Source organism: Sebastes umbrosus, chromosome 14 (genome assembly GCF_015220745.1).
Source record: "Sebastes umbrosus isolate fSebUmb1 chromosome 14, fSebUmb1.pri, whole genome shotgun sequence".
Lineage (NCBI taxonomy): Eukaryota > Metazoa > Chordata > Actinopteri > Perciformes > Sebastidae > Sebastes > Sebastes umbrosus.
This window is the reverse complement of record NC_051282.1, coordinates 21,884,387-21,909,977: the sequence shown is the minus strand read 5'-3', so window position 1 is coordinate 21,909,977 and position 25,591 is coordinate 21,884,387. Positions and strand designations below refer to the sequence as shown.

General features: G+C 41.0%; 1 protein-coding gene across 2 annotated transcripts in view; it reads right to left on the bottom strand.

Moving 5' to 3' along the window:
- The window catches only part of arhgap23a (Rho GTPase activating protein 23a), an 83,088-nt gene that overhangs the window by 52,975 nt on the left and 4,522 nt on the right, over nucleotides 1-25,591 (bottom strand). The window contains exon 1 of one of the 2 annotated variants that reach the window (XM_037793331.1): nucleotides 9,786-10,065. The exons of the other annotated variant lie outside the window; for it this stretch is intronic. Coding sequence (XP_037649259.1) covers nucleotides 9,786-9,839 — 54 coding nt within the window. The 5' untranslated portion in view covers nucleotides 9,840-10,065. Of the gene's footprint in view, nucleotides 1-9,785; nucleotides 10,066-25,591 lie in introns of those variants that run through there. 2 annotated transcript variants of the gene reach the window in all.

The window sequence follows — 25,591 nt, the reverse complement described above, 5'->3', positions numbered from 1 at the left end:
CATGATGCAGAACGGCTCCTTTCAGTGTTATATTATCCATCCATCCATTATCTGTAACCGCTTATCCCATCCGGGGTCGTGGGCGGGCTGGAGCCGATCCCAGCTGACATTGGGCGAAGGACTATCGCCAGACTATCACAGGGCTTGTTATATTATTATATGATATTATATAACTCTGCTTTTATCACTAATGAAAACATGTAGGAGCATTTCTCTGAAATGTAATAAAGTAGAAGTATAAAGTGGCAGAGAATAAAAATACTCAAGTAAAGTACAAGAATGTCAGCATTGTACTTAAGTACAGTGCTTGAGAAAACGTACTTAGTTACATTCCACTGAACTGATCAAATTTAGATGTTTTGGACAAGGCCAGTTTCCCCCATTTCAAGTCTTAATGCTAAGCTTATATAATCAGGTGTTGGCTCCAGCTTCACATTTAGCGTACAGATATGCACGTATATCGAACTCCTGGCAAGAAAGCAGATATAGTAAACGTATCTTTCAAAATGTCAAAACTATTCCTTTAAAACTACAACTTCTGTAGAATACTGAAGAGAGGCAACATGTTTGACCACTGCTACACACAGAAACAAATAAACCACAGCAGTATTATCCTCTGAGAGAATCTCAGTGAGCATGTAAACATAGGCGGCGTTGTGCTGGACCAGCAGGCATCAGGGAAACCACAGCGCCCTATCTCTTCCCAGCATCCACAGCTCCTCATTAGCTTCCCGATAATCTCTATCCCGTGATTTTGCCGGACTGTCAAAACAACCTTCCTCCCCTCCGAGACTGCTTACAAACTGTTGCCCGCCGGGTTGTTTAGGAAGTACAGATAGAGGTCAGCGTGTCAGCTCGGTGACCCTAATGAAACCGCTCTGATGGACGTCGGCTGGCCGACTGCCATGTAGAGTACAGAGGAAGCGCCCGGAAAGTTACACACAGTGAGCAAACATCATCAGAGCTCTTCTTCTGTTGCTTTATGACTTCCTGGCCGAGCTTCAAAAACCAGAACATGCTGTGATTCTTCAGGAACTAGTTGATTAAATGTTTTATAACTTCACTGCATAACAGAAAACATCACCGGAAAAAAATCCAGTAATAGCTTAGTTAAAGTACTGCTCATATGCCAATGTGAGCACATTGATATTGCATGATATTTATCATATTAGGAGTGTAAATAAATAAATATAATGTATCAGTTTTTGCAATAACTGCATGTATGAAGTATGGAACATACAATAGGCAGGTTAGTCTATTATAAAAATGAATCATACTTTTACACTCATCTATATAATTCAGACAGAAGACTTTACTTTTTCACCAATCACTGGTACAACCAAGAAGAACAGCATGTCAGTGAACGCTCCCTTGTCCTGGTAGCTTATACGAGAGCATGTGTGAAATTTGGCGGCTTTTCTCGCAGGTTATGAGTGGAGGACTGTTTGTCTTCACTTTCCATTGCTTCATTGTGTTTTGGCTGTCACACTGGCATCATTCTCCCCCCCTGACTCATCAGGAGTCACTCTATTTTGTTATCTTCTTCCCTCCTTTTTCCTCCTTACCCCCTCCTTCTCTGTCTCTCTCACATTCCAGTGCAATCCCCGCTGTTCGTAAAGAGCCTGATTGGAGCGAGACGCGGTGCGGCATTCAGCCTTCTGCAAACACTCTTATCGCCGGGCCTCTCTGCAAAAAATGTAAACATGATGAGCACACAAAGCAAAAATGTGCACATTTGATATCGAGATGCGAGAAAGACAAAATAAGATGCAGGATTTTATCATATGAATGTTAAACAGCGGCCCCTGCTTAACCCCCCTGGGCCCCTGACGCACACAGTGACAGGGGTCCCCTCCTGCCTCTTTAGCCCATTTACTGGGGACCAAGAAGTGTGTGACGAGGGAGGCCCCTCACCTCTGAACCTTGACCCTGAGTCAAACCCGGTCTCGCTGCCTTCAGGCCAATCCTGCAGACAGATACAGAGTCAAGTCTGCATTTCAGAACAAGACCTGACCTGTTCCTCATTCCTCCTATGTGCCGAGCATCACCTCGACATGAAGCCCCTCACGTACAGTACTGGATCATATTCTCCTGCACGGGAACACGGCGTCTCGACAGGCACACATACAAAGAGGCACTGACTAGTGCATGCCAGACCATCAACAGGCTTCTGAATCTAATTAGCTCTCATCTGTTTCTGAGAGAGGCTTTGTTTCGCAGCGAACCTCCCAGTGCCTGCGAGTCAGACGCCACATGAAACGCATCCAGCTGGGACACAAGAGAGAGGACGAGTGTGCCCTGCATGCGGAGAAGATGACTGGGTACGAGATCTGACACTTGTCTGGACAGGTAGACTTCACATCCAGCTGATATGTTGACAAGAGGGAAATTAGAGAAATAAGCAAATAAAAGTATAGGGGAACCCCTTAAGCATCAGTTATACTTCCTGTAAGAACAGCTGCACGGACATGAGCTGACAATGAATCGTGACTTGGAAACAAGTCTGACAATGAATCGTGACTTGGCACTCCGTGCGGGTTTCTCCTCACGGTACAACAACATTCTCAAAGCTCCTCAAAGTTCTGCATTTTCTCCGCCCATCCGTGTAGTTTGGATGTGCACGGACAGGCGAAACCTACGGCGAAAGGCCGTGTCTGATGGTGTGACATCATTATGGCTGTCCGGACACTCACAACCATCGCGGATGCAAGCATAAATCACGCTTTAGGGTGCTAGTCAAGTAGACGTTTTGACTAGTATTCAAATAATCAGTAATTCTCTGGTGTTGTCAAATTCTACAACACCTCTAATGAAAGGTGGAAATCAGGCCATCAGGGTGTTGTTATTATAAAGTTCAATTCTACCGGGACGCCACCTCAGTTTACTGCCACACTAATCTCTGGCCTCATCTTGCTTTACATAAAATAATCCCAATTGGTTCTATACTATGAGATAGAAAACAGTGGCATCAGGTCAGTACTCTAAGTTAAGGTATCAGCGGAGAAAAGGTTGGATCGGTGCAGTTTCATATCTGAGAAGTCACTCCCAAGAACATTGGGAAATCTCTTATAAATTGGGGCAAGCTGGCACCGTCATTTACGTCCACTAGAAGTGCTTGTTTTTATCATGACAGGCTCTGATTGTTATTATAAGTGTCTGACATTATGGAAAGAGTCTAGCAAGACAACAGTGGAATAGTGGAGTACATCCATGGTGGAGATGCGAGTGCCAGCCAGGCAGAGTTTGTTGTGTTGGAGTACAGAAAGCGTAGCTTAGTGTTATTTAAAAGATTTTCAATTTCATGGTTGAATATTTAGATGGTTTCGACAATGTGGACGAGGTCTTTGAATTCAATGATCGCCTGTATTTATTTTAGCCAGAGTATACGGATATTCAGATTTCACAACGATACTTCTCCTTGAGCGGGACTTGGACACGATAACAGACGGACTGAATCAAGTGAAAGGCAAGAAAAACATTTAATTTCTCTGTAGGGTCCTTTCCATAATGTTGTCAGACACTTTTAATAACAATCTGAGCCTGTCAATATCAAAAACAAGCACTTCTAGTGAACGTAACGTTACATTGACGCTGCACACTGCCCTCGCAGCTCGTTTTGTGGCTGCTGGTTACAGCCTTATCTTTCAATGCTGGATCAATTTAAAAAAGTGTTCTCTCCATTAGTGTCTTGGACACAAAAAAATGGGAAAATAGGGGCCAGGATGAAAGATACCGAAGTTACCCTTTAACTAGCTGGCATCCTTTCTTCTTTAATCAACCACATTTTTGTGCCCTTCTTGAAGCATGATGCATCTAATCACGTGCACATTCCCAGTAACCTAAACAAAAACTAATTAACCTCTTCAACCGACCACCTGTGTTGCAACGCTTTGATCAAGCTCCAGTGGGCGTCTAAAAGCTTCAAAAGATACCAAATATGCCGGGCTGAATTTCCAGAAAATGTGTAAAAACAAATGATGCACAAAACTATTTTTACCAAAATATTTCCATTTGATGGAATGATGCAGCCATAAAAGACATTGAATCTTCAATAAGGAGTTGGAACAAGCTGATACAGTGTGAAATAAGATGATTTTTTCCAACCTTAAAGCTACTTCAGAAGGAATAAAAGGGGGAAACTGGATTTTAAGGTGTCGAGTATGGTATTACTGAACTTTTCAATAAGCTATTCCCATTAATAATAAACAGAATTGTCATTATAATTAAATTCACAGACCAATACATCAATTTACATGGAAAAACAAAATGAATTCAATCATTTATAGTCAATTCTGACTCTCACAGAGACAGAGACCAACTGACTGACTGACTGACTAGAGGGAGATCAATAAAGAGCCATTAGCAACAGCAACACGCCTGCTTTGCAGCGCTGCACTACAGCAGCCGCTCCCCTCTCACCATAGTAAACAAGGTCATTGATGACTGATGTCCTTCGCCCACCTATACACTCGTTGCACCATGTTTGTACAGCATCAAGGACTTCCTCGTGCAAACATGAGAGGAGAAGGACGAATCAGACGCTCCACGGAGCGAACAGAAAGCATCTGAATGGGACCACGTTTCATGCACCTGCACACAGATTATGAGTTGTGTGTAACTCTGACCCTTAAAGTGTGATGTAAACATGCCGGAGTGCCTATATTTGTGAACACCTGTGCTCGGCCAAGTGTGTGTGTGTGTGTGTGTGTGATTAAAGTGTGTCGACACACACACTCTCCAGGTTAATGATTGTGGATGCGAGGTGTGAGCGGCGGTGCAGCTGTCGTCTCGAGGCCCCAAGCTGAGGAATGCAGCGCGGGGGTGACGGTGTCGAGGTGGGAGGGCGGAGGTGTAAAGGTGTGAGGGATGTTTTAATGGTGTTAACGGACTGCTACAGGGCACTCTGTAACACACATTTTACTGTCCACTATGAGCTCCACCCACGGCACTGACGCAGTTAAAAGTGGTCCAAATACCTGTCATGTTTTGGGAATGTCGCACGTTCAGCCTGGAGGAATGAAAAACTAAGACTGTTTGACTCTTCAGGGTAGTGGACAACCCCGTCCCACAATGCAATGCACAACAAGCCGGCTTTATGTGAACTTCCCAGGACTCAAAATTTGGCAAAAGTGCTCCATAGCAGCAGCATGAGTAACTTGTGCTGTCACAAGACTTCTGCATCACTTTCTGTTTGTACAAAAGGGTACGTTATAGTGATGTCTTACACAATAAAGCAGAATCAAACTGCTATATATGGTGTACTATGAGGGAATGTACAATGTTTATGTGTATTGATATTATTAGTAGGACTGTCAATCGATTAAAATATTTAATCACGATTAATCACATGATTGTCAATAGTTAATCACGATTAATCGTAAATTAATCACATATTTTGAATCTGTTAAAATGTACCTTAAAGGGAGATTTGTCAAGTATTTAATACTCTTATCAACATGCGAGTGGACAAATATGATTGTTTTATGCAAATGTATGAATATATTTATTATTGGAAATCAATTAAGAACGCAAAACAATGACAAATATTGTCCAGAAACCCTCACTGGTACTGCATTTAGCATAAAACATATGCTCAAATCATAACATGTCAAACTGCAGCCCAACAGGCAACAACAGCTGTCAGTGTGTCAGTGTGCTGAGTTGACTATGACTTGCCCCAAACTGCATTTGATCATCATAAAGTGGGCATGTCTGTCCATTTTCATCCCATATCTTGGGGTCAGAGGTCAAGGGTCCCCTTTGAAAATGGCCATGGCAGTTTTTCCTCGCCAAAATTTAGCGTAAGTTTGGAGCGTTATTTATTTAGCCTCCTTTCCAACAAGCTAGTATGACATAGTTGGTACCAATAGATAGATAGTTGCGTTAATGCGTTAAAGAAATTAGTGGCGTTAAAACAAATTATTATCGCGTTAACTTTGACAGCCCTAGTGTATTTATACTATCAATACACTACAGTTTTTGGCTTGTGAGCCCTCAAAATGAAGCAACGTCATCCCAGGTTGCATATGTGGTGATGTCATCGTTTAACCTCAAGAGACTTTCCTTCTCAGATTGTTTTCTTGCATCATTTTTTTGGGTTGAATTCAGTAGAGTAAAGTTAAAGCAGAATATTGTGTTGCAGAAACATGTATTCTGGTCATGTTCATCTTGCGACCCCTCAGGTGCTGACCCCCAGGTTAGAAACCACCAGTAAGTGTACAGCATTGAACTGGGACATGCTGTACGGAGAATCCCATAAATTCCCTGCATTGCATTACAGTATTGTCTGTGCTATGTGCCTACTACGAGCTGAAACCATCTGCTAATGATCACAGAAATGCTTTCCTCGGCAGCATCATACAGCTGCTTTCAGTTAACGTTGCCTAACGGTGACCAGGAGCTGATCCTGGACCTGCTGACTGGATGGGGCCGCTGTGGTCTGAGGTTTGCAACCTTTCTGAGGTCCTGTGATCATCCGAAAAAGACGGTCTGTGGATCAGCCAAAGAAAGCCTCTGTCTGAAGATTTGACAGGAAGCTATTAGCCGTACCTCAAAGAGCAAAGATCATGGATCAGCATCAAATAAAATTCTCTTGTCATCGATAGCAAGTCATGTCTGGACACACTCGGGAGACGGCAGGATAGCGCTGCGTTAGTCTGCAGTGTATCAGAGGCAAACTGGTGGACAAAAAAAGCTGCTTTAACATCGACCGGCTCTGCTCAAGATTTACACAAAAGCGCTCTCATGTTTCCCGTCATCAATACACTCCGACGGCATCACGTGGCACAATGCAGCATTAGACATCATGCTCGTCCTGCCCTCTGCCCCGCCCTGCCGTCCGCTGCCTCCATTGATTTCACCCACAAACCCTGCACTGCTACATTAGAGCCGGCCTGCTAACAACATTGAACTAGTCCCACCGGACATCATCATAAACGCTCCGCACTCTCAAGCCTTCCACTCTCTGTGCTCAGATGCTGAACCAACACACAAAAGCCTGGCAAAGTAAACATTTAAACAGTGTAATTTAGCATCTCATTGTTGGTCTTTATTGCTTCATCTCGGCACATGCCACGCTGTGTTCTGGGCGGTATTCAGCTGCACATCAAGAGGACAATTTGGTCTTCTGTGCAATAAAACAGCCCACATGAAGATAAACTCTTCCCTCTGGTGAGATAACATGCAGAGAAAGAAAGAGAGAGGCCCGGCTAAATGAGAGCAGGGTGTTGGCTGAGATATGCAGGGTCACAGGTCAGATATGAAACAGGTCGGGGACTGAGATTAGACAAGTTCAGGTCAGCGTAGGAGCTTAAATGTAAAAAGAAACAACAGTTTACTGGAGGATATTAGACACTTTGAATGTAGTTTTAATGGCGTCTTATTCATTAAGGCGACAGCTTTGTGGGCACAGCACTACAAAGTGTTTTACTACAACATAACAAGCGTCAAATTGAAAAGATAAAAGTGAATTCAACGTGTTCGGAGGAACATTTACAGCAACCAGAGAGGTTCAATTAAAGTGTGACCACAGAGGAGGAAGCGTTATTCTTTGCTGGAGGGGATAAACTCAACCACAACAGATGAAGAGGGAGTAAAAGGTAGGTGGAAAATTGGGGAAACTCGTCAGCAAAAAAAAAACTCCCACAAATTTCTAAGACTGAGCACACACAGAGTATAGAGTAGTAGAGAGAGGATGATAAGGTAAGAACGATGAGAGACCTCTACACCAGATTCATACTGCAGAGGACCAAAGAAATATCTCAGCAACTCCCCGACACAACCACATCACACACACGGAGCCTCGGGGGTTAAATCAAAGCAGATATATATACACACACACACACATGCCAGGATAGCAAACCATATGCCTACTCCTCCGACAAGCAGACCACCGCCCCAGAGTGACATATCTTACCTCATGACTTCACTGTGACACATCAGAGCTTCAATACACATTCCTGAAGTCAGACCAGGAGGAATTTAATACATGCATGTCTCTTTAACACAATATGACAACACTAACTAATATCTATCTTTTTTTGTGCAGAATATAAGCAGCTGTTTTCATCTATATAAAGCTATAAATGCTTCAAACTATTGTTGTACGACACAGTTATGAAGGAGTTTCTTTCTACTTGTGAAGTCTTGTGATGCTCATTGACTTAAAGGTCATACTTTTCCCATCATATCAACCACTTAAGGAACCTCCACCTATATAGCACTGTATTTGATGGCTTGTTTGTGTGAGTAAAAACACATTAAAAGTGATGGAAGTCCAGTGGATCTCCATATATAAACTGGGAAAAGAAAAAGTTTGGAAACTTGTGTTTGGTGGATTATTTCTCTGTTGTTACAATGCTAATGGTCATTGTATTTTACATGGTTGGAAAGCCTGTTTATTTACCTTCACAATGATGTCCAACTTGTAAGGATCATGTATTTGTGGGATGAGCAGCACAGCTGATTATGTGGGTACAACCCAAGAAAAATTCACCAAAATGCTCCGTCAATGGTAAACAGTGTATTCTCCTGTTGGTGTTGACTCTTGTTTTGAGTTGTTTGGTGGATTGGATGATTGAACTCTCTATCAGTAACAAGGAACAAACAAGACATATTGGCTATTTTACACTTTATTCATTTAATACACCGTCAGGAGCCTCAGTAGCGGGTGGAAGATCCATCCCACAAATGCATGATCCTTACAAGTTGGACATCATAGTGAAGGTAAATAAACAGGCTTTCTTACCATGTAAAATACAATGACCATTAGCATTATAAAAACAGAGAGATAATCCAACAAACACAAGTTTCTGAAGTTTTTTTCCCCAGTTTATATATGGAGATCCACTGGACTTCCATCACTTTTAATGTGTTTACTCACACAAACAAGCCATCAAATATAGTGGTGGAGGTTTCTTAAGTGGTTGATAAGATGGGAAAAGTATGACCTTTAAGTCAATGAGCATCACAAGACTTCACAAGTAGAAAGAAACTCCTTCATAACTGTGTAAGAAAACAATAGTTTGAAGCATTTATAACTTATAAAGATGAAAACAGCTGCTTATATTCTGCACAAGCCAAGTTTTTGTGTTGTCATATTGTGTTAAAGAGACATGTATGTATTAAATTCCTCCTGGTGTGACTTCAGGAATGTGTATCTGATGTGTCACAGTGAAGTCATGAGGTAAGATAGACTTTTTTTCCCCAGTTTATATATGGAGATCCACTGGACTTCCATCACTTTTAATATGTTTACTCACACAAACAAGCCATCAAATACAGTGCTATAGGTGGAGGTTTCTGAAGTGGTTGGTAAGATGGGAAAAAGTACTTTTTTCCCCAGTTTATATAGCTCATTAACTGACTCATTTGCCTTATAATTAGTTACAAAATCAACAGGAAAAAAAAAAAAAAAGCCATCCATCCCTGTTTGGGACGTCCCGACTCTGCTGACAGCCTTACCCGCCTCCTGGTGCATGAGAGGCGGACAAAAGACTGAAGCAACCCCGGTAGTTAAATGCGACTGTGGATCACTTTTGCGCACCATTTGTGGTCAACAATTGTGAACAAAACCTGCAGAAAAACACTGATCAAACACTTGGTTTCTGTACAGTATGTCTCTGAGTGTGTGTGTACACAGTGGCTGTGTAAACTAGTGTTAATCCTCTTAGGAAATCACGCTCTCTGACCAGCAGCAGCACTTCAGCCTGTCCAAACACACTGTAACCACCAGGTATCTACATATATACATACATATATACATAGATAATAAGCAGCTTACTTACGTGGTTCTCAGAGTAGGGTGGTATTCCAACAAGGCAGAAAGCAACTCCATTCATTGGACAAGCAGAAACTGTTCAGCTGCAACAAGGAGGCAGATTTGTTGCTGCACAAAGCGGCAACAGAAGCTGAGTAACAATGAAACTCTTTTATAAACTCATATATATGTATGTATATATATATTCAACGCTTCCTTCCTTCCTCCTAAAAACACCCCTCTCTGTTCCCGTTGTTCACCCCCTCCTCATCCTCTTCTTCTTCTTCTTCTTCTTCCGCCAGACCGCATCAGTTGAACGTAACTAAATCCTCCGTGCTGCTCTGCTGCTGCTCGGCTGCAAACAACAAGTCAACACATGGCGGGAACACCGGAAGTCAGGAGACTCCGCCTTCAAAGTAAGAGCGTGAGAGGGAGTGTGTCTAGATTTCAACAAAAAGTTTTTTTTGTTTTGTGATTACCAGCAGTGATGGAAACACAGGAACTTAAAGGTCACCTATTATGCAAAATGCACTTTTCCATGTCTTTTAAACGTGCTAGAGATAGTACTTTTTATTTTATACACTTGACTTGTTGTAATTTATTTTTTATTTATTGTTATTCTATTAGGCATTTGTGCTAGAAATAGTACTTTTTATTTTATACACTTGACTTGTTGTAATTTATTTTTTATTTATTGTTATTCTATTAGGCATTTGTGCTAGAAATAGTACTTTTTATTTTATACACTTGACTTGTTGTAATTTATTTTTTATTTATTGTTATTCTATTAGGCATTTGTGCTAGAAATAGTACTTTTTATTTTATACACTTGACTTGTAATTTTGAGCAATCTCCGGCGCAAGAATTTCCTTCGGGATTAATAAAGTTCTATCTTATCTTATCTTATCTTATCTTATTTTTTCTAAATTGTGCAGCCCTAGTAAAAAGTAAAATATTTACTTCTTAAATTTAGTGGAGTAAAAGTATAACAGTAGTAGAAAAAAAGTACAGTTCAAGTATCTCAAAATTGTACTTAAGTTACTTTTTTATACACTTGACTTGTTGTAATTTATTTGTTATTTGTTATTTATTGTTATTCTATTAGGCATTGGTGCTAGAAATAGTACTTTTTATTTTATACACTTGACTTGTTGTAATTTTAAACAATCTCCGGCACAAGAATTTCCTTCGGGGTTAATAAAGTTCTATCTTATCTTATCTTATCTTATCTTATTTTTTCTAAATTGTGCAGCCCTAGTAAAAGTAAAATATTTACCTCTGAAATGTAGTGAAGTAGAAGTATAACAGTAGTAGAAAAAAGTACAGTTCAAGTACCTCAATTTTGAGGTACTTGAACTGTATTTTTTTAACTGTACTTTTTTAACTTTTTAACTTAACTGTACAATTTAGAAAAAAATAAGATAAGATAAGATAAGATAGGATAAGATAAGATGAGATAAAATAGGATAAAATAGGATAAGATCGGATAAGATAGGATAAGATAAGATAAGATAAGATAAGATAAAATAGGATCAGATAAAATAGGATAAGATCGGATAAGATAAGATAGAACCTTATTAATCCCGAAGGAAATTCTTGTTCCAGAGATTGCTCAAAATTACAACAAGTCAAGTGTATAAAATAAAAAGTATTATTTCTAGCACCAATGCCTAATAGAATTTAGGATTAAGTCTAAAAGCTTTTATGGTGGATATCTTCACCGGAAGTACTACATGTGTATTGTGGTTAACTTGACACACTGTGGGAATTGAAGGGAGTTAAATTAGAGGAGGGTTTGTTGGGTAAATCTGTGCTCCGCCCTGAAAACCCGCAGCGTGCGGGCTCCCTCTGGCTGCCCCAACACAACGTGTGTGTGCAGGACTGGAGGAGGGAGGGAGGGAGGGCTGACTGATGCCAACAAGACAGCAAGAAGAAGAGAAGTAAGTTTAAGAAAAGAGTTTCAATAAATGTAGGCAGATTCTGGAAATAAATATAGCCTGTAGGCTCAGTTATTAACAATATATTCAAGTATGTAGAACAAATGAATCAAGTTATCTGATGAGCTGTTAAACTACCATTATAATACTAAGTAGAAGTTATGCATTCAAAAGTATTATCAGTATTATTTTGCTCATTACAGTTTTGTTTAATCTGAAAATTAACTGCAGATGTCAAATAAATGTAATGGAGTAAAAAAGTACAATATATTCCTCTGAAATGTAGTGAAATAGAAGTATTACTTAAATAAAGTACCTCAAAGTTGTTCTTGCGTAAAGTACTTGAATAAATGTACTTAGGTACATTCAAAGATTGTGGAATGTCAAACCAAGTTGTGTATATATATATATACATATATATATAAATGGTTATTTTCATTATTCATTCATCTGCAGATTATTTTAAAAATCTTCACTTTACTTTCATAGAGGAACAAATATTCACATTTGAGGAGAAACAACCAGTGAATTTCTGACATTACTTAAAGGTACAGTGTGTACTATTTGGCAGCATACTTGTGTGGTAGCAGATTGCAACCAACTGAGTACCCCTCCGCTCACTCCAGCCGCCGAGTGCAAAACCGTTGTCCATCCTTACCATAATAAAACTACTTTAGGAGGAGCAACGGAAGTCAGACGGCGGCTGGCAGTACCACGGTTTTGCAGTCTGCCGGAGAACTACGGGGGCCTTCAGGTAACGTAAAAATGTGAAAGTGTCTCTCTAGAGCCAGTGTTTGGTTTGCCCGTTCTGGGCTACTGTAGAAACATGACGGACTCCGTGAAGAGGACTCGCTCCCTATGTAGATATGAAGGACTCATTCTAAGCTAACGAAAACACTTAGTTAGATTCTTAGTTTCAGGTGATTATACACTAATGAAAACATAGTAATGAATATTATATTCCATTTCTGCTATAGATCCCCGAAATGTTACGCACTGGCCCTTTAAATGATGAATCGCTTATAAAAATAGATCGACTAATTGATTAACAGACAGCTCTAATCACCTTATAGTGACACTGAAAAGCTACCTCACAAACCTGATGTAACGTAAAAGTAGTAAACCACAGGCTTATGTATAAAAATCTCATTCCTAATCATAAATCAGTGTTACTGCTAACAAAAGGCACAACTGAGAGTGTGAGTCATGATAAACACATGGATACAACAGAGCTAAACAAAGGGTAATGAAAGTGTAACTCATTGAGAGATGTCATATATTCCTTCCACGCCCAGACAGAATAGACTTACATTCTCGGAAAGCTTGTATTTTTAGCCTCTTTGGCTGCAGATGTGAATCAATACAGTACAGTCAGGGGGAAGCTTACTCATGTATAGAACAGGAACTTCACACCGCTGCCAAGAAGTGACACTACTTCACACGGCTGTATATACCCTCTTACGGTAGCAGTCATTATGTGTGGGAGGTGTAAACATTAGTCCAGATGAAGGAAAAACAGTGAAAGAAGATTAAAAAAAAAAAAATGTGGCGCTGGCTCTCAGCCGCTGTGATGGCTCAAAGCTGGAGGCCCATGTGGCTACTATTACTCCGAGGGGTGCAAGTATCAGAGAGCCACTTCAAACGCCTGCCTGCCTATGGGGGAAACAGACTGGAGTCATAGGGGGAAAAAAGCAGCTTACGGGAGGCTTCCCACGCCAAGAGCTGCAGCTGCCAACTCAGCCTCCATCTCAACATGAACCTCTGCCTCTGGCCCGCTCTGAGACACACAATACCCCAGCCAGAGGCTTACACAGGACACTCTCCCAAAGTCCTAGTCATGACCTTCACTCATCTCCCATTTGAGACGGATAATTACCGTATGTGACCCAAATCCCCTTCTCCTCCAGGTTACTCATATAGTGCAGTTAAAGTAGTTTCTGATCTGAAATCCAGCGTGGCAGAGTGAGAGCCCAGAGAGGCTTACAGCAGTATCCTGGTCTTAAGGTGAGGGAGCAGGGCAGATGGTCGATGGCGAGGCAGACAGTGGGGGTCCTGGGGCGTGCTTTTTAGACGGGGGGGGGTCAAGGAGCGTGAGGGCTGTCACAGCTGGACTCTTTCCATCTCTTCTCTGACCTCGAATCTGGATGTATCTCTGCAGCCTCTTACATATGTTTTCTATTACGTTATAAATCTTTTCTGTGGGAAGAATGATCCGATGTTAGTGAACCCCTCCTGTGTTGAGGTTTTGTCCACATCTTATCCCAGATTGCATGCAGATACACGCTCATGCTACATGCATCAATTTGCCTGTCAGGCGAGCAAAATGGGCTTTCTATTATTGATGTTCTGCTGCTGAGACTGAGAGGTGCGGAGAGGACGGAGGAAGATTTGTGTGTCTGAGGTGTCGTGTGTCATATCTGAGCAGGTGGGTAAGCATTTTTCAAAATGCTGATTTTGAAACGCAGAGTATAGAGCTGTAATTCTATCCACATCTAGCCAAAACCAAGTGGTTTTTATCTGACATACTCAGTGCTCAAAGTGGGCACTTCTACATTTGACTCTTTGGGGAACCGTGACTTTTTCTTGTCCACCGGCACTTCTCACAAGCTGCTTTCTGCCCTCTCCATATCAGCTTTTCTGGGAGATTCATAATGGCAATTCAGTCACCAGTGTTTTTGCGCATCTCATAAGCCATATGAACATAAAAGAAGGGGTGAGAACGAGGGTGCTGTAATTTATCAATCCAGTGTTCACGTCCTTTTTGTAAAATAAATAGTGAACTGTTTGTCATAACTTCTTTGTATTTGTAAACAAATATAATTAACGAAACATTCTTTAAATGTTTTCTAAATCTGCTCTTTTAGGGCAAACATTTCCAAAAGAATGAAATGTTCAGACGAAGGCTATGATATGTGTAAAGAATAAAATAATCATTTAATTAGTAATAATAATGATCTAGAATGATGTAAAATTGCCTAGTTTTAAGTAAAAAACCTTCAAATTTTCTTGGGGGAGCCGGGGAGGACCCCCAAACCCAATATCTCCTAGTATCTTTTATTCACTGTAGGAATTGAGTGTGTCTTTATTCTGATGGATAATATGTAGGAGCATCTTGACTGGGAGACTGCTCCTAAAACCTGAATGCTACCCTACTCTAGGCTTCAAATAACACCGGAAAGACCAAACACTCCACCTTAAAGTGGCAGTAGGCAGTATGTTTTTTGGCATCATTGGGCAAAAATTCCTTAATAATCTTTCAGCATATTGTAATTCATGTGTTCTGAGAGAAGACTAGACTTCTGCACCTCCTCATGGCTCTGTTTTCAGACTTTAAAAAATCTAGCACATGACAGGAGACTTTGACCAATCACAGCTCATTTCAGAGAGAGAGCGTTCCTATTGGCTGTACTCCGGTCATGTGACCGGAACTTGGCGTTCCTTCACCAGATTTTACAATGGCGGCCGCGGTAACAAACTTTCTCATTTTACAGCTAAACTGTGCACTACAAGATGATTCTGAGAACATTTGAGGCGAGAAATAGGCATTAACGTAACAGAATATTGATTCATATTTGATCAGCGCAGCCTAGTTTGACCTTTTGGTCGGAGTTTGCGACTGATTGACAGCCGGCTCTCATAGACAGCAGATGGTGAGCAGACCTCAGATCAGCTCTGAATGCTTGTTTTCCTCCCTTCTGTGAAATCTTGCAGATGCCATTAGGAGCACTGTAGGACACCTGAGGACATCGGAGGACACAGAGACACATGATTTTTTTCAGGTTACCTGTTTCATGTACTACTGTCACGATATAGCGACCGTTTTATAAAAATAACTTTTTTTAATCACATTTGCTCCAATCTCGCCTACTTCACCTTTAACACTATAATGGAGTATTATTGGTCTACTATAGAAGATGCATAGCCCAAGTATAAAAGCAATAAAACACAGTTGATTATGACTGACAGTATAACATGCTGAAACAAATGAATAATTAGGAATAAGTCGCAAGAGATTGCCGATACTGGCCGATACACATGCCAACATGTCAATAAGAGAGTACTGGCACTTCATTTTTTTCCACTTCAAGCACTGGACATACTGCACTTCATGTCTCTCTCCTCCTCGTCCTGCGTCTCTGGGTCAGCCTTAGTCACTGACACACAGCCTCAGGCGTCGCCGGGTACATCCCCGTGATTGACTGAGTAAGCGCCGATCTAACGGGGATGTGAGGCGACACGCCCTGATCTCTTTCCCTCCAGGGCCGGCTGGAGACGAGCAGGGAGCACCCCGAGAGTCCCCTCGGTCATTACGTAATCACCGGTGCCTTGTAGGACAAACCCATAAACAACCATCATCCTATTTACTCGCTTGACCGCGCCCCCTCGAGTGGTCCTGCCCTCCCACTCTGCTGCTGAGGCTGTGGAGGCGAGGGAGGGAGTGGTGTGTGGGCATCCCCCTGCCATCCTCTATACTATACTAGGCCAGTTCACAGAGCGTGTGCGCTGGTATGCTACTATTAATTGTGGTCACTCCATTTATTCCAACTTGCCCCCCCCTCTACGCTTCATTCTTTCATATCTCCTCTGTTTCACTCCGCTTCCCTCAAGTTATTGAGTCTGTCCTTTCAGTGACTGTCTGTCAACCCCCTCTGCACACACATACTTTCAGTCTGAGGAGTGTAGTTGCCAGATCTTTTCAACATCATTTACTTTAAGCCTCTCCGGAGCGTGTAACACCGGTCACACTATCCCTCTCTCTTGAAACAGTTGCATTTAATGAAGGTGCTTGGATGGTTTTCCTACTGCTGAGAGCCAAAAGGACACAATGTGCAAGTCCTCTCTCTCAGCTGATTAAAAATAAAGTAGGGTTGTCAATTGATTAAAATATTTGATCCCGATAATCAAGATTAATCGCAAATTAAGCGCACATTTTTTATCTGTTCTAAATGTACGGGAGATTTGTCAAGTATTTAATCCTCTAATCAACATGGGAGTGGACAAATATGCTGCTCTATGCAAATGTTTGTATATATGTATCATTGTAAATCAATTAACAACACAAAACAATGACAAATATAGTTCAGAAACCCTCACAGGTACTGTGTTTAGCATTAAAAATATGCTCAAATCATAACATAGCAAACTCAAACTCAACAGGCAACAACAGCTGTCAGTGTGTCAGTGTGCTGACTTGACTATGACTTGCCCCAAACTGCATGTGATTATCATAAAGTGGGCATGTCTGTAAAGAGGAGACTCGTGGGTACCCATAGAACCCATTTACATTCACATATCTTGAGGTCAGAGGTCAAGGGACCTCTTTGAAAATGGCCATGACAGTTTTTCCTCGCCAAAATTTAGCGTAACTCTGGAGCGTTATTTAGCCTCCTTACCGATGAGCTAGTATGACATGGTTGGTACCAATGGATTCCTTAGGTTTTCTAGTTTCATATGATACCAGTATAAGAGTCTGGTATAACCTCAAAATCACAAGAAATCAGTGGCAAAAAAGAAATTGCATTAACGCGTTATTGTCGTGTTAACTTTGAACGCCCTAACGTAAAGAGAAACCTTCTTCCTGGCCATGTCTCAGATGTAATAAGAAGATTATCGCTGTCTGGGTCTGATAGTGTGAAATGTGTCCGGTGAGCGCTCAGTCAGAGTCAGGAGCCAGAGAAATGTGGACTATGAGCTCACATATGCTCAAGCTTAACAAGTAATTTCCAGCTGCTTATTGCTAAGCATGTATGAACACATACTGAACATGGCCGTGTGATTGAGACGTGGACAATGAGAGGTTTGGATATTTAGATATATGTGAGTGATTCTGCTGTACGTCTCACACGCTGCCTGTTGACACAGAGGCTCCTGTGGCACTCCTTTGAAGGGGGTTGTGGGAAGGTTGGGGGGCGGGGAGGTTAGGGTTAGAGCCGTAAATTCCCCCTTTCTCCGCGACAGGAGGAGTCCTCTTTGTCTGGCCGGACAACTGGCACGAGGGGAGGAAACAGCTGACCGGGCAGCACAGGCAGGCTTTGTCAATGTGCAACACAGGCATGTTGAAACTTGATCGAAATGTTTAGATTTCGACACAAATTAGTGAAGAATTGAGTTTGAACTGCCTTTACATCCATTCTCATTACTCCCTTGTCCTGTTTGAACCAATACGATATTGGTGTTTCCAACAAGAGAATTTTATTTCACCAAACTTTGATTTTTGGCAAGTTGGAAACAACATTTATGCCAGGTGTCTGCAAATCATGTATCATTTTCAGGGCTGCAACTAACGATTATTTCATTGTCGATTCATCTGGTGATTAATTTCTTGATTAGTTGTTTGGTCTATAAAATGTAAAAAAATGGTGAAAAATGAAGCCCAAGATGACGTCCTCAAATGTCTTGTTTTGTCCACAACTCAGAGATATTCAGTTTACTGTCATAGAGGAGTAAAGAAACCAGAAAATATTCACATTTAAGAAGCTGGAATCCTTAAAAAATTACTCAAACCGATTAATCAATAATCAAAATAGTTGCCGATTAATCTAATATTTGACAACTACTAATCGTTCCAGCTCTAATACTTTTTTATCTGAGCTGACCGTGTTCTAACGTGTGCTGTACAGTTTAGATTTTGGATGTATTTTTCCCGCCATTTCAGGTCGCCATTGGTTTCCGTTCATTTCCCCGTGATATGAAAATGAATAAGTAGACTCTGGAAACTTGTTTGAGTTGTGTAATCCATCACAGTCTGCATTCATTACCTCTGAGTGCTAACGCAGTTTAAGTGCAGCTTCATTTAAAAAGTCTGCACTGCATAGCACATATACTATAACGATGACGAAACTGCAATAAGATACACAACTCAAGCAGTCGTCAAGGTTCAAGCAGAAACCAATTAAAGCTGCAACGATTAATAAATTAGTTGTCAACTATTAAATTAATCACCATCTATTTTGAAAATCAATTAATCGGTTTGAGTAATTTTTTAAGAAAGAAAAGGGTAAAAATTCTCTGATTCCAGCTTCTTAAATGTGAATATTTTCTGGTTTCTTTACTCCTCTATGACAGTAAACTGAATATCTTTGAGATGCGTACAAAACAAGACATTTGAGGACGTCATCTTGGGCTTTAGGAATCACTGATCGACATTTTTTCACCATTTTCTGACATTTTATAGACCAAACAACTAATCGATTAATCGAGAAAAATAATCGACAAATTAATCAACAATGAAAACAATCGTTAGTTGCAGCTGTAAAACCAATAGAGGTCACTAGAAATGATAAGCTGTGATGTAAAGAATACATGATTTGAAGTAAACAGGCTGAAAACAAGCAAAGTCACTGACTTCTGATCTGCTCAAGAAATGAAAGACAATAAAAACTCACAACTGATTTTTGTCGTTTTTTAGTAACTATGGTCAAGAGGGAACCTCCATCATACTGTCTAAAGATGACATGTAGTCCAGTTTTGGATATTCAGTAAAAGGCCAGTCTAACCCGTCGTCTCTACTCTTTGTCTTGTGTGTCATCTCTGTTCCTCTGCTGACCTGCTGACCCCTCTTCTCTCCCCGCCTCGTCCCACACTACATTTCATTTTAATCCCCCTTCTCTCTTGCAGCTGCCTCGCTCATTCTCCTGCAGACCGCAGACAGAATACAACTGTGAGCCTGTGGACATGGCTGTCGTACGGTAGCAGAGACAGGTTTAAGTCGGAGCTCTTGGCTATTGGAGAGGACGTTCGGCTGGGTAGGATACTGGAGAGAATGACTCATTGAGGCCAAGAAGAACGCAGACACACACAAGCCAAGGACCACCACCAGCCTGGCTGGACATGCTAAAGAACTTTCTCAACCTTAATTTTAGCCCTGTTTCCACTGTCACCACTGATACAGACATTTGTATCAACACCTCCTTTTACTGGTTTTCATGTACGTAAGCCTATTGTCAAAACTGCTCCAGGGCAGTTTAAGTGCTATCTTCATGTACAAGCTGATACACTATCTCATCCTCAAACATGAAACGCTGAGCCGCCGCTTCATGCAGTTTTCTTTAACATGGCAAGAGCTGATTAGAGCAGCCATGTGGGAGTGTTTGAGATAAAGGAACAAAGAGAAGGAAATACCCAGAGTCTAACGAGGAGAGCAGTGGATGTTCAGGTGTCACCGTTTGCACAAATGACCGCTGATTCAATTCCCCGAAGTCTCCAGTCTGTCTCGATCAATCTGTTGCTCAAAAGCTCCAGACAACAACGAGTGAATCACATCCAGTGTATTCCACTGTCTATTACTATAAATGTTTGGCACACATTCATCAAAGGGCATCCCTGTAGTAGCCCCCCCACCACCTCCACCTCCACCTTTTCTTGTCCTCTTCTGAGAGACAGAGAGGGAAAATAAACAGTAGTTCCAGTAGCAGCGCTGCACGCTTCCTTCCTGCTGCCCGTCACTTCATAGAGCAAACTCTTTACCTTTCACAGCTCCATTTCCTGCCTCTAGCATCACTTCCTGCGGCGCAGCGGGGGAGACAATGGAAATGAGCTCTAAGGATGAAATATGTCTTCAAGTCACATTCGGGAACCCGTTTATCTGATATCAGTATCACAACAGATTTTTCTGCTGGTCACTGATGAGTCAGCAACGTCCTAAAATAACTCGACAGAATGACATATTATTAGAGTAGGTGGCATGTTCCCCGAATATACCAGCCTGAATAACATACAACGGACAATGGACTATTGAAAGATTTGCGGAATTGGAAAAACCCTGCAACCTGATTTCATCACACATCCTGAAACCTGCCTATGTTTGGATGTTTCCAGGTGACTATCTTGCTTTAATTTAGTTAAATAAAGAACTTTGCTTTCATGCTGGCAGTTACTTGAAGCTTCGGCAACTTTTCAGCTGTAATAAACATGTTTTCGTATCGTGCCAAACGGCAGACTTGAGTTTTGGTCCACTAAATGAATCGTCTGCCCTATAAAAGCATTGTTTTTACACAGATAGACTGTGTATAAAGTATTTATTTTATTGATTTCATGCTGCCTTCTTAGCCAAGTGTCTCTCAAAAGTTTTTAATCTAAATAAGACTTTTACCTGTTTGAATCATAGACTGTATAGAAGAAGTGGACGTAGTCGGCGTGACGTCACCCATTGGTTTGTGGACTGACGTTTTGAAACCTCGAGTTCGGTATTTTGGCTGTAACCATCTTGGTGTTTTGCAACCAGAAGTGACACGAGAGGGCGGAGCTAAGCACAACCAAACACTGAATAAGACATTTTTAGGCGACCAAAAAGGTTATAATTAACTTTCATGAGCTGAAAACACAATGTGAAAGGGTTAAAGTTGTAAGACAAAAACACGGACAACTCCCAGACCGGACAACGCCGTGGTACCGTCCTGTCAGTCACAAGGTAGCCACGCCTTAAAGCATCCCCTGCTTTATGGTCTATTTGACTCTAAATAAGACCATAATTTACTAAATGAACATCATGCTGTATTGAAGAAGACTTGAAACTAGAGATTGATACCATAAACTCATGTTTACAATGTTTACTGAGGTAATAAATCAAGTGAGAAGTAGGCTCATTTTCTCATAGACTTCTATACAATCAGACTTCTTTCTGCAACCAGAGGCGTCGCCCCCTGCTGGCTGTTAGAAGGAATGCAAGTTTAATGTACTTCTGCACTGTCTTCACTCTTCAGACCCGGAGGTTGTCCACTGGTTTGAATAAGAACCTAAACTGCAGTCTAAACTTAATTAAACAAATTAAGGCCATCAAAAAAAAGCACAAAAGTAAGTTACAGTAGATTCATTTTCATAATGGAGCACACATTTCTGTTACAGACCTCATTTGAATATTCATGCATCCTCTCGTAAAAAAGATTACCGATTTAAATAAAAGACTCTATGACCAACGTCAGATCTTGTGGTACAACAAAATCTTTAAGCCACACCTCTGACAGTATAAACAGTAAACTGAATAATCCTGCATGTTGGAGGGGGATCATATCCTAATCTGAGCGTTTCCCCAGCCTTAAAACTCAGAGATAAGTTTGTCTAGACATGGTCTTAAAGCAGGGTGTTCTCCTTTTGGAGGACAGAGCGCTTTGACAGATTTTGAACCTTCAGAAAAGTCCCTATTTTCACCCATCAGTGCAAAAACATTGGTTTCACACATCCTAAATGCTGTTGTCAGTCTCATAGAAATGTAATTCTAGCTGCTCGAGTCTAAATCATAGACAGAGATAAGAACAGAGTGAACAAAAGACTGGCATTGCTCACCTCTAAAGCCTTTAAATATATACACACACACACTGAATTTAATCCGAATGCCACTCATAGAAATATGTTTTTAACAAGCAAATGCTAATAAAGATAACAATTTCATTATAATTGAATCACTACAGATTCATATAAAATTCAATAAAGTGTATATCTGTGAGTGAGGACATTGTTTTTTTATGAGTAGACAAGCATTAATATGTTGCTACTGTGATCTACGAGGGTGAGAGGTCACCTAGAGGGGAGGATTATACATTTCCCATGTGGAATTAACATAAATGTGCACTGTCATCAACAGCAAAACAAACTCGAGGTTGAATTCTGCAAAAAGACCACCATCTGCTCCTTTGCAGAGATTTCCCTAAATAGATAATCCTCAATCCCCCTGAAAAGATCATAAAAACTGAGCCACAGTTGCGTTTGGAGGCCACAAGGGGGCGCAGTACAGTACAATACAATATTATACAGTACAGAGCAGTACAGTACTGGCAGGACAAGGCGGGGGTTAATGATGGAGAATGAAAAAGTTGTGGTGAGTTTTTCATTTTATCTCCATCAGTGGGATTTAGCAGGATTTACAGCGATGATTCTGATGAAACCTGAGCCCAAAATATGACAAAATAACACATGGCAGACTGAGCAACATTTAAAGGAACAGTCTGCTCTTTTCTGGAGCCACAACATACAACAAGAGTACTTTAACATGTAATCTGATGCATAATCAGGGTGCTACACAGAGGAATGATGACGCCCAAAACAGGACTAAAGATAGCTCTAAATTAGGGCTGTGAATCATTAATTTTTAATTGTGATTAATCACATGATTGTCCATAGTTAATCACGATTAATCACAAATTAATTAATTTATCTTGTATTTAATACTCTTATCAACATGGGAGTGGGCAAATATGCTGCTTTATGCAAATGTATGTATATATTTATTATTTAAAATCAATTAACAACACAAAACAATGACAAATATAGTCTAGAAACCCTCACAGGTACTGCATTTAGCATAAAAATATGCTCAAATCATAACAAACTGCAGCCCAACAGGCAACAACAGCTGTCAGTGTGTCAGTGTGCTGACTTGACTATGACTTGCCCCAAACTGCATGTGATTATCATTAAGTGGGCATGTCTGTAAAGGGGAGACTCGTGGGTAACCAGAGAACCCATTTTCACTCACATATCTTGAGGTCAGAGGTCAAGGGACCCCTTTGAAAATAGCCATGACAGTTTTTCCTCGCCAAAATTTAGCACAAGTTTGTAGCATTATTTAGCCTCCTTCGCGACAAGCTAGTATGACATGGTTGGTACCGATGGATTCCTTAGGTTTTCTAGTTTCATATGATGCCATCATGTATTTTCACTCAGCTTTAAAACTGAGCCGGCTACAACCTAAATATTGCAAGTTGCATTAATGCGTTAAAGTAATTAGTGGCATTAAAACAAATTTGCGTTAATGTGTTATTATCGCGTTAACTTTGACAGCCCCACTTCAAAATCACAACTCAGATGTAGTTTATCTTCAGTAGTTTGGAAAATAGGCCAAGAGGTCAGCGGCTCGTCATAAGCGTGCAGTTCATTATTGATATGCAGCTGTGGTGCCCACTAACAGTAGGGCATCTCTGTGGCCTGTTTAATTATCAAAGTAATGAAACAGCAGGCATCAGCTGCACAGCTGTTCATTCCAGACTGACGTCCTCACACAAAACCTGGACACTGAAGTCAAGGACGTAAAAGAAGGAGGTCGGAAAACTGATACCAAGAGAGAGAAACAGACTGCCGGGGTCACAAGTTGAAATCAGAAATATGTCAGACGGAGTGCTGCGCATGCCAAACAGGCCCACTAGCTTAAATTGGACCAACTCAGCAGCAAACAGCCTCATAATTGGATGCTATGATAAACCTAATCTCTGTGTTTTGTCCCCCTGCTCATCCTGTGTCATCAGCCTGCAGATCTCTGACATGGGCGGCTGGACTGATGCAAAGTGCTGCTGACAGGAAGGGCTTTAACCGCACGGGCTGACCTCTGACCCCTGAGGGAGAACCCCCACCGCCCCTGCCATCTGCATTCATTCATTGCTCGCCACTCAAGTGCATTGAGGTTGAGATCGTCCAAAGTAGTCGGTCCTGAGCTGAACAGGAGCTGTTTACTTCCTGGAGATGGGTGTCCTAGTTTTCTTTCACGGGACAATTTGCCCATTGTCTGCCTGCAGGCATCTAGCATTTGGTTATTGCCCGCCTGGCGATCCAATAGAGCCTGGATTAAGAACATGGACCCTGTGCTAACATCCTTCACCCACAAAAACATCCTCATCTTACACTTGGCATGATGTACTTTGGGAAAAAAACATAATAAGTTGCCAATTATTTCTAAATAAAAGGCGAGCATGCATAAGCTTCAGGTCGACTACAATGAATGTATGAGGTAGGGCTGACCCGAATGCTTCAAAGCTGCAACCGTTGCCATGGTATTCAACTTCCAAATCACTATTTGAATCCTTAGTTTTAAATTATTTGTATTTATTTTTATATCCCAAAGTAGCCCATGAAATAAGGAATAATCCCACAACATTATTCATTAGATTAGTCATGTCCAACATTAATTATCATTAGTTATTCTGAGACGTATGTCGCTGTTTGTTGTTGGTCCTGAGCACTGAAACAGGGGAGATGGAGTTGGACAGACAGAAAAACATGTCAGCCTGTAGCGCCGCGCTGCTCCGCAAAGCTTCGAATACCTTTGTATATTTCTCACCAGAGCGACGAAGCCCAAAAAATGGTATTTGGAAAAGCCCTAGTATGTGGATATTACTTAAAAAACCCAGGTAGTGTAGTGCAAACGAGTTATTTTGTAATGCAGGAGTCAACACTTTCCAGGCTCTATTCAGAAACCTGATGTACAAATGTATCTGTTGGCTGAATGACTTGTAGAACGCCATTATCATGCTGCTGTCAAATCCTTATTTCAGTGTTGTATGATACCAGTCTCCCCTGTGGAAACATTGATATAACTGTCTTTTATTAAAAAAAAAGTGGCAATATTTCTATTTTAATGTCTGCATTATTGTTTGTGTTGTACGTTTTCTTCTGGAATTTGAGTCTGACAATAAAGAATTGAACTGAACTGAATATATATGTTTCAAAATTGCACAAAAATGTATGTAAATTTGCACAAGATTTGTTTTGAACTCTAGAAATCACTCTCTCTTTATCATATAAAGAAGTCGAAGAAAACGGAGCAGTAAAAAACTATTTTTCATACATATATTTATATTATATATAGACTGCATGCTTCATCTTCTAGTCCTTGCAATAGCTGCCAACAACAACAACTCCCAGAGCTCCATGTCCCAGAAATGTCCCCAGAGTCCTCTGCATGTTTCGCTCCCCACATGCAAAACAAGCTTAAAAACTCTTTTCCTCCTTCAGTGTGGTTAATTTGCATTGTAATCCCTCTCTTTCCTGCACTGCAAAACTGACAAACAGGTCAGAGAAGCCGTAGCAGCTCTCTGCTTGGCTGAGAGGATCAATACATATGCTTATATATGTGTGTTTAATTTCAATTTAGATGCAAATACGCTCACAAAGTTCATTCTTTTAGAGTCTT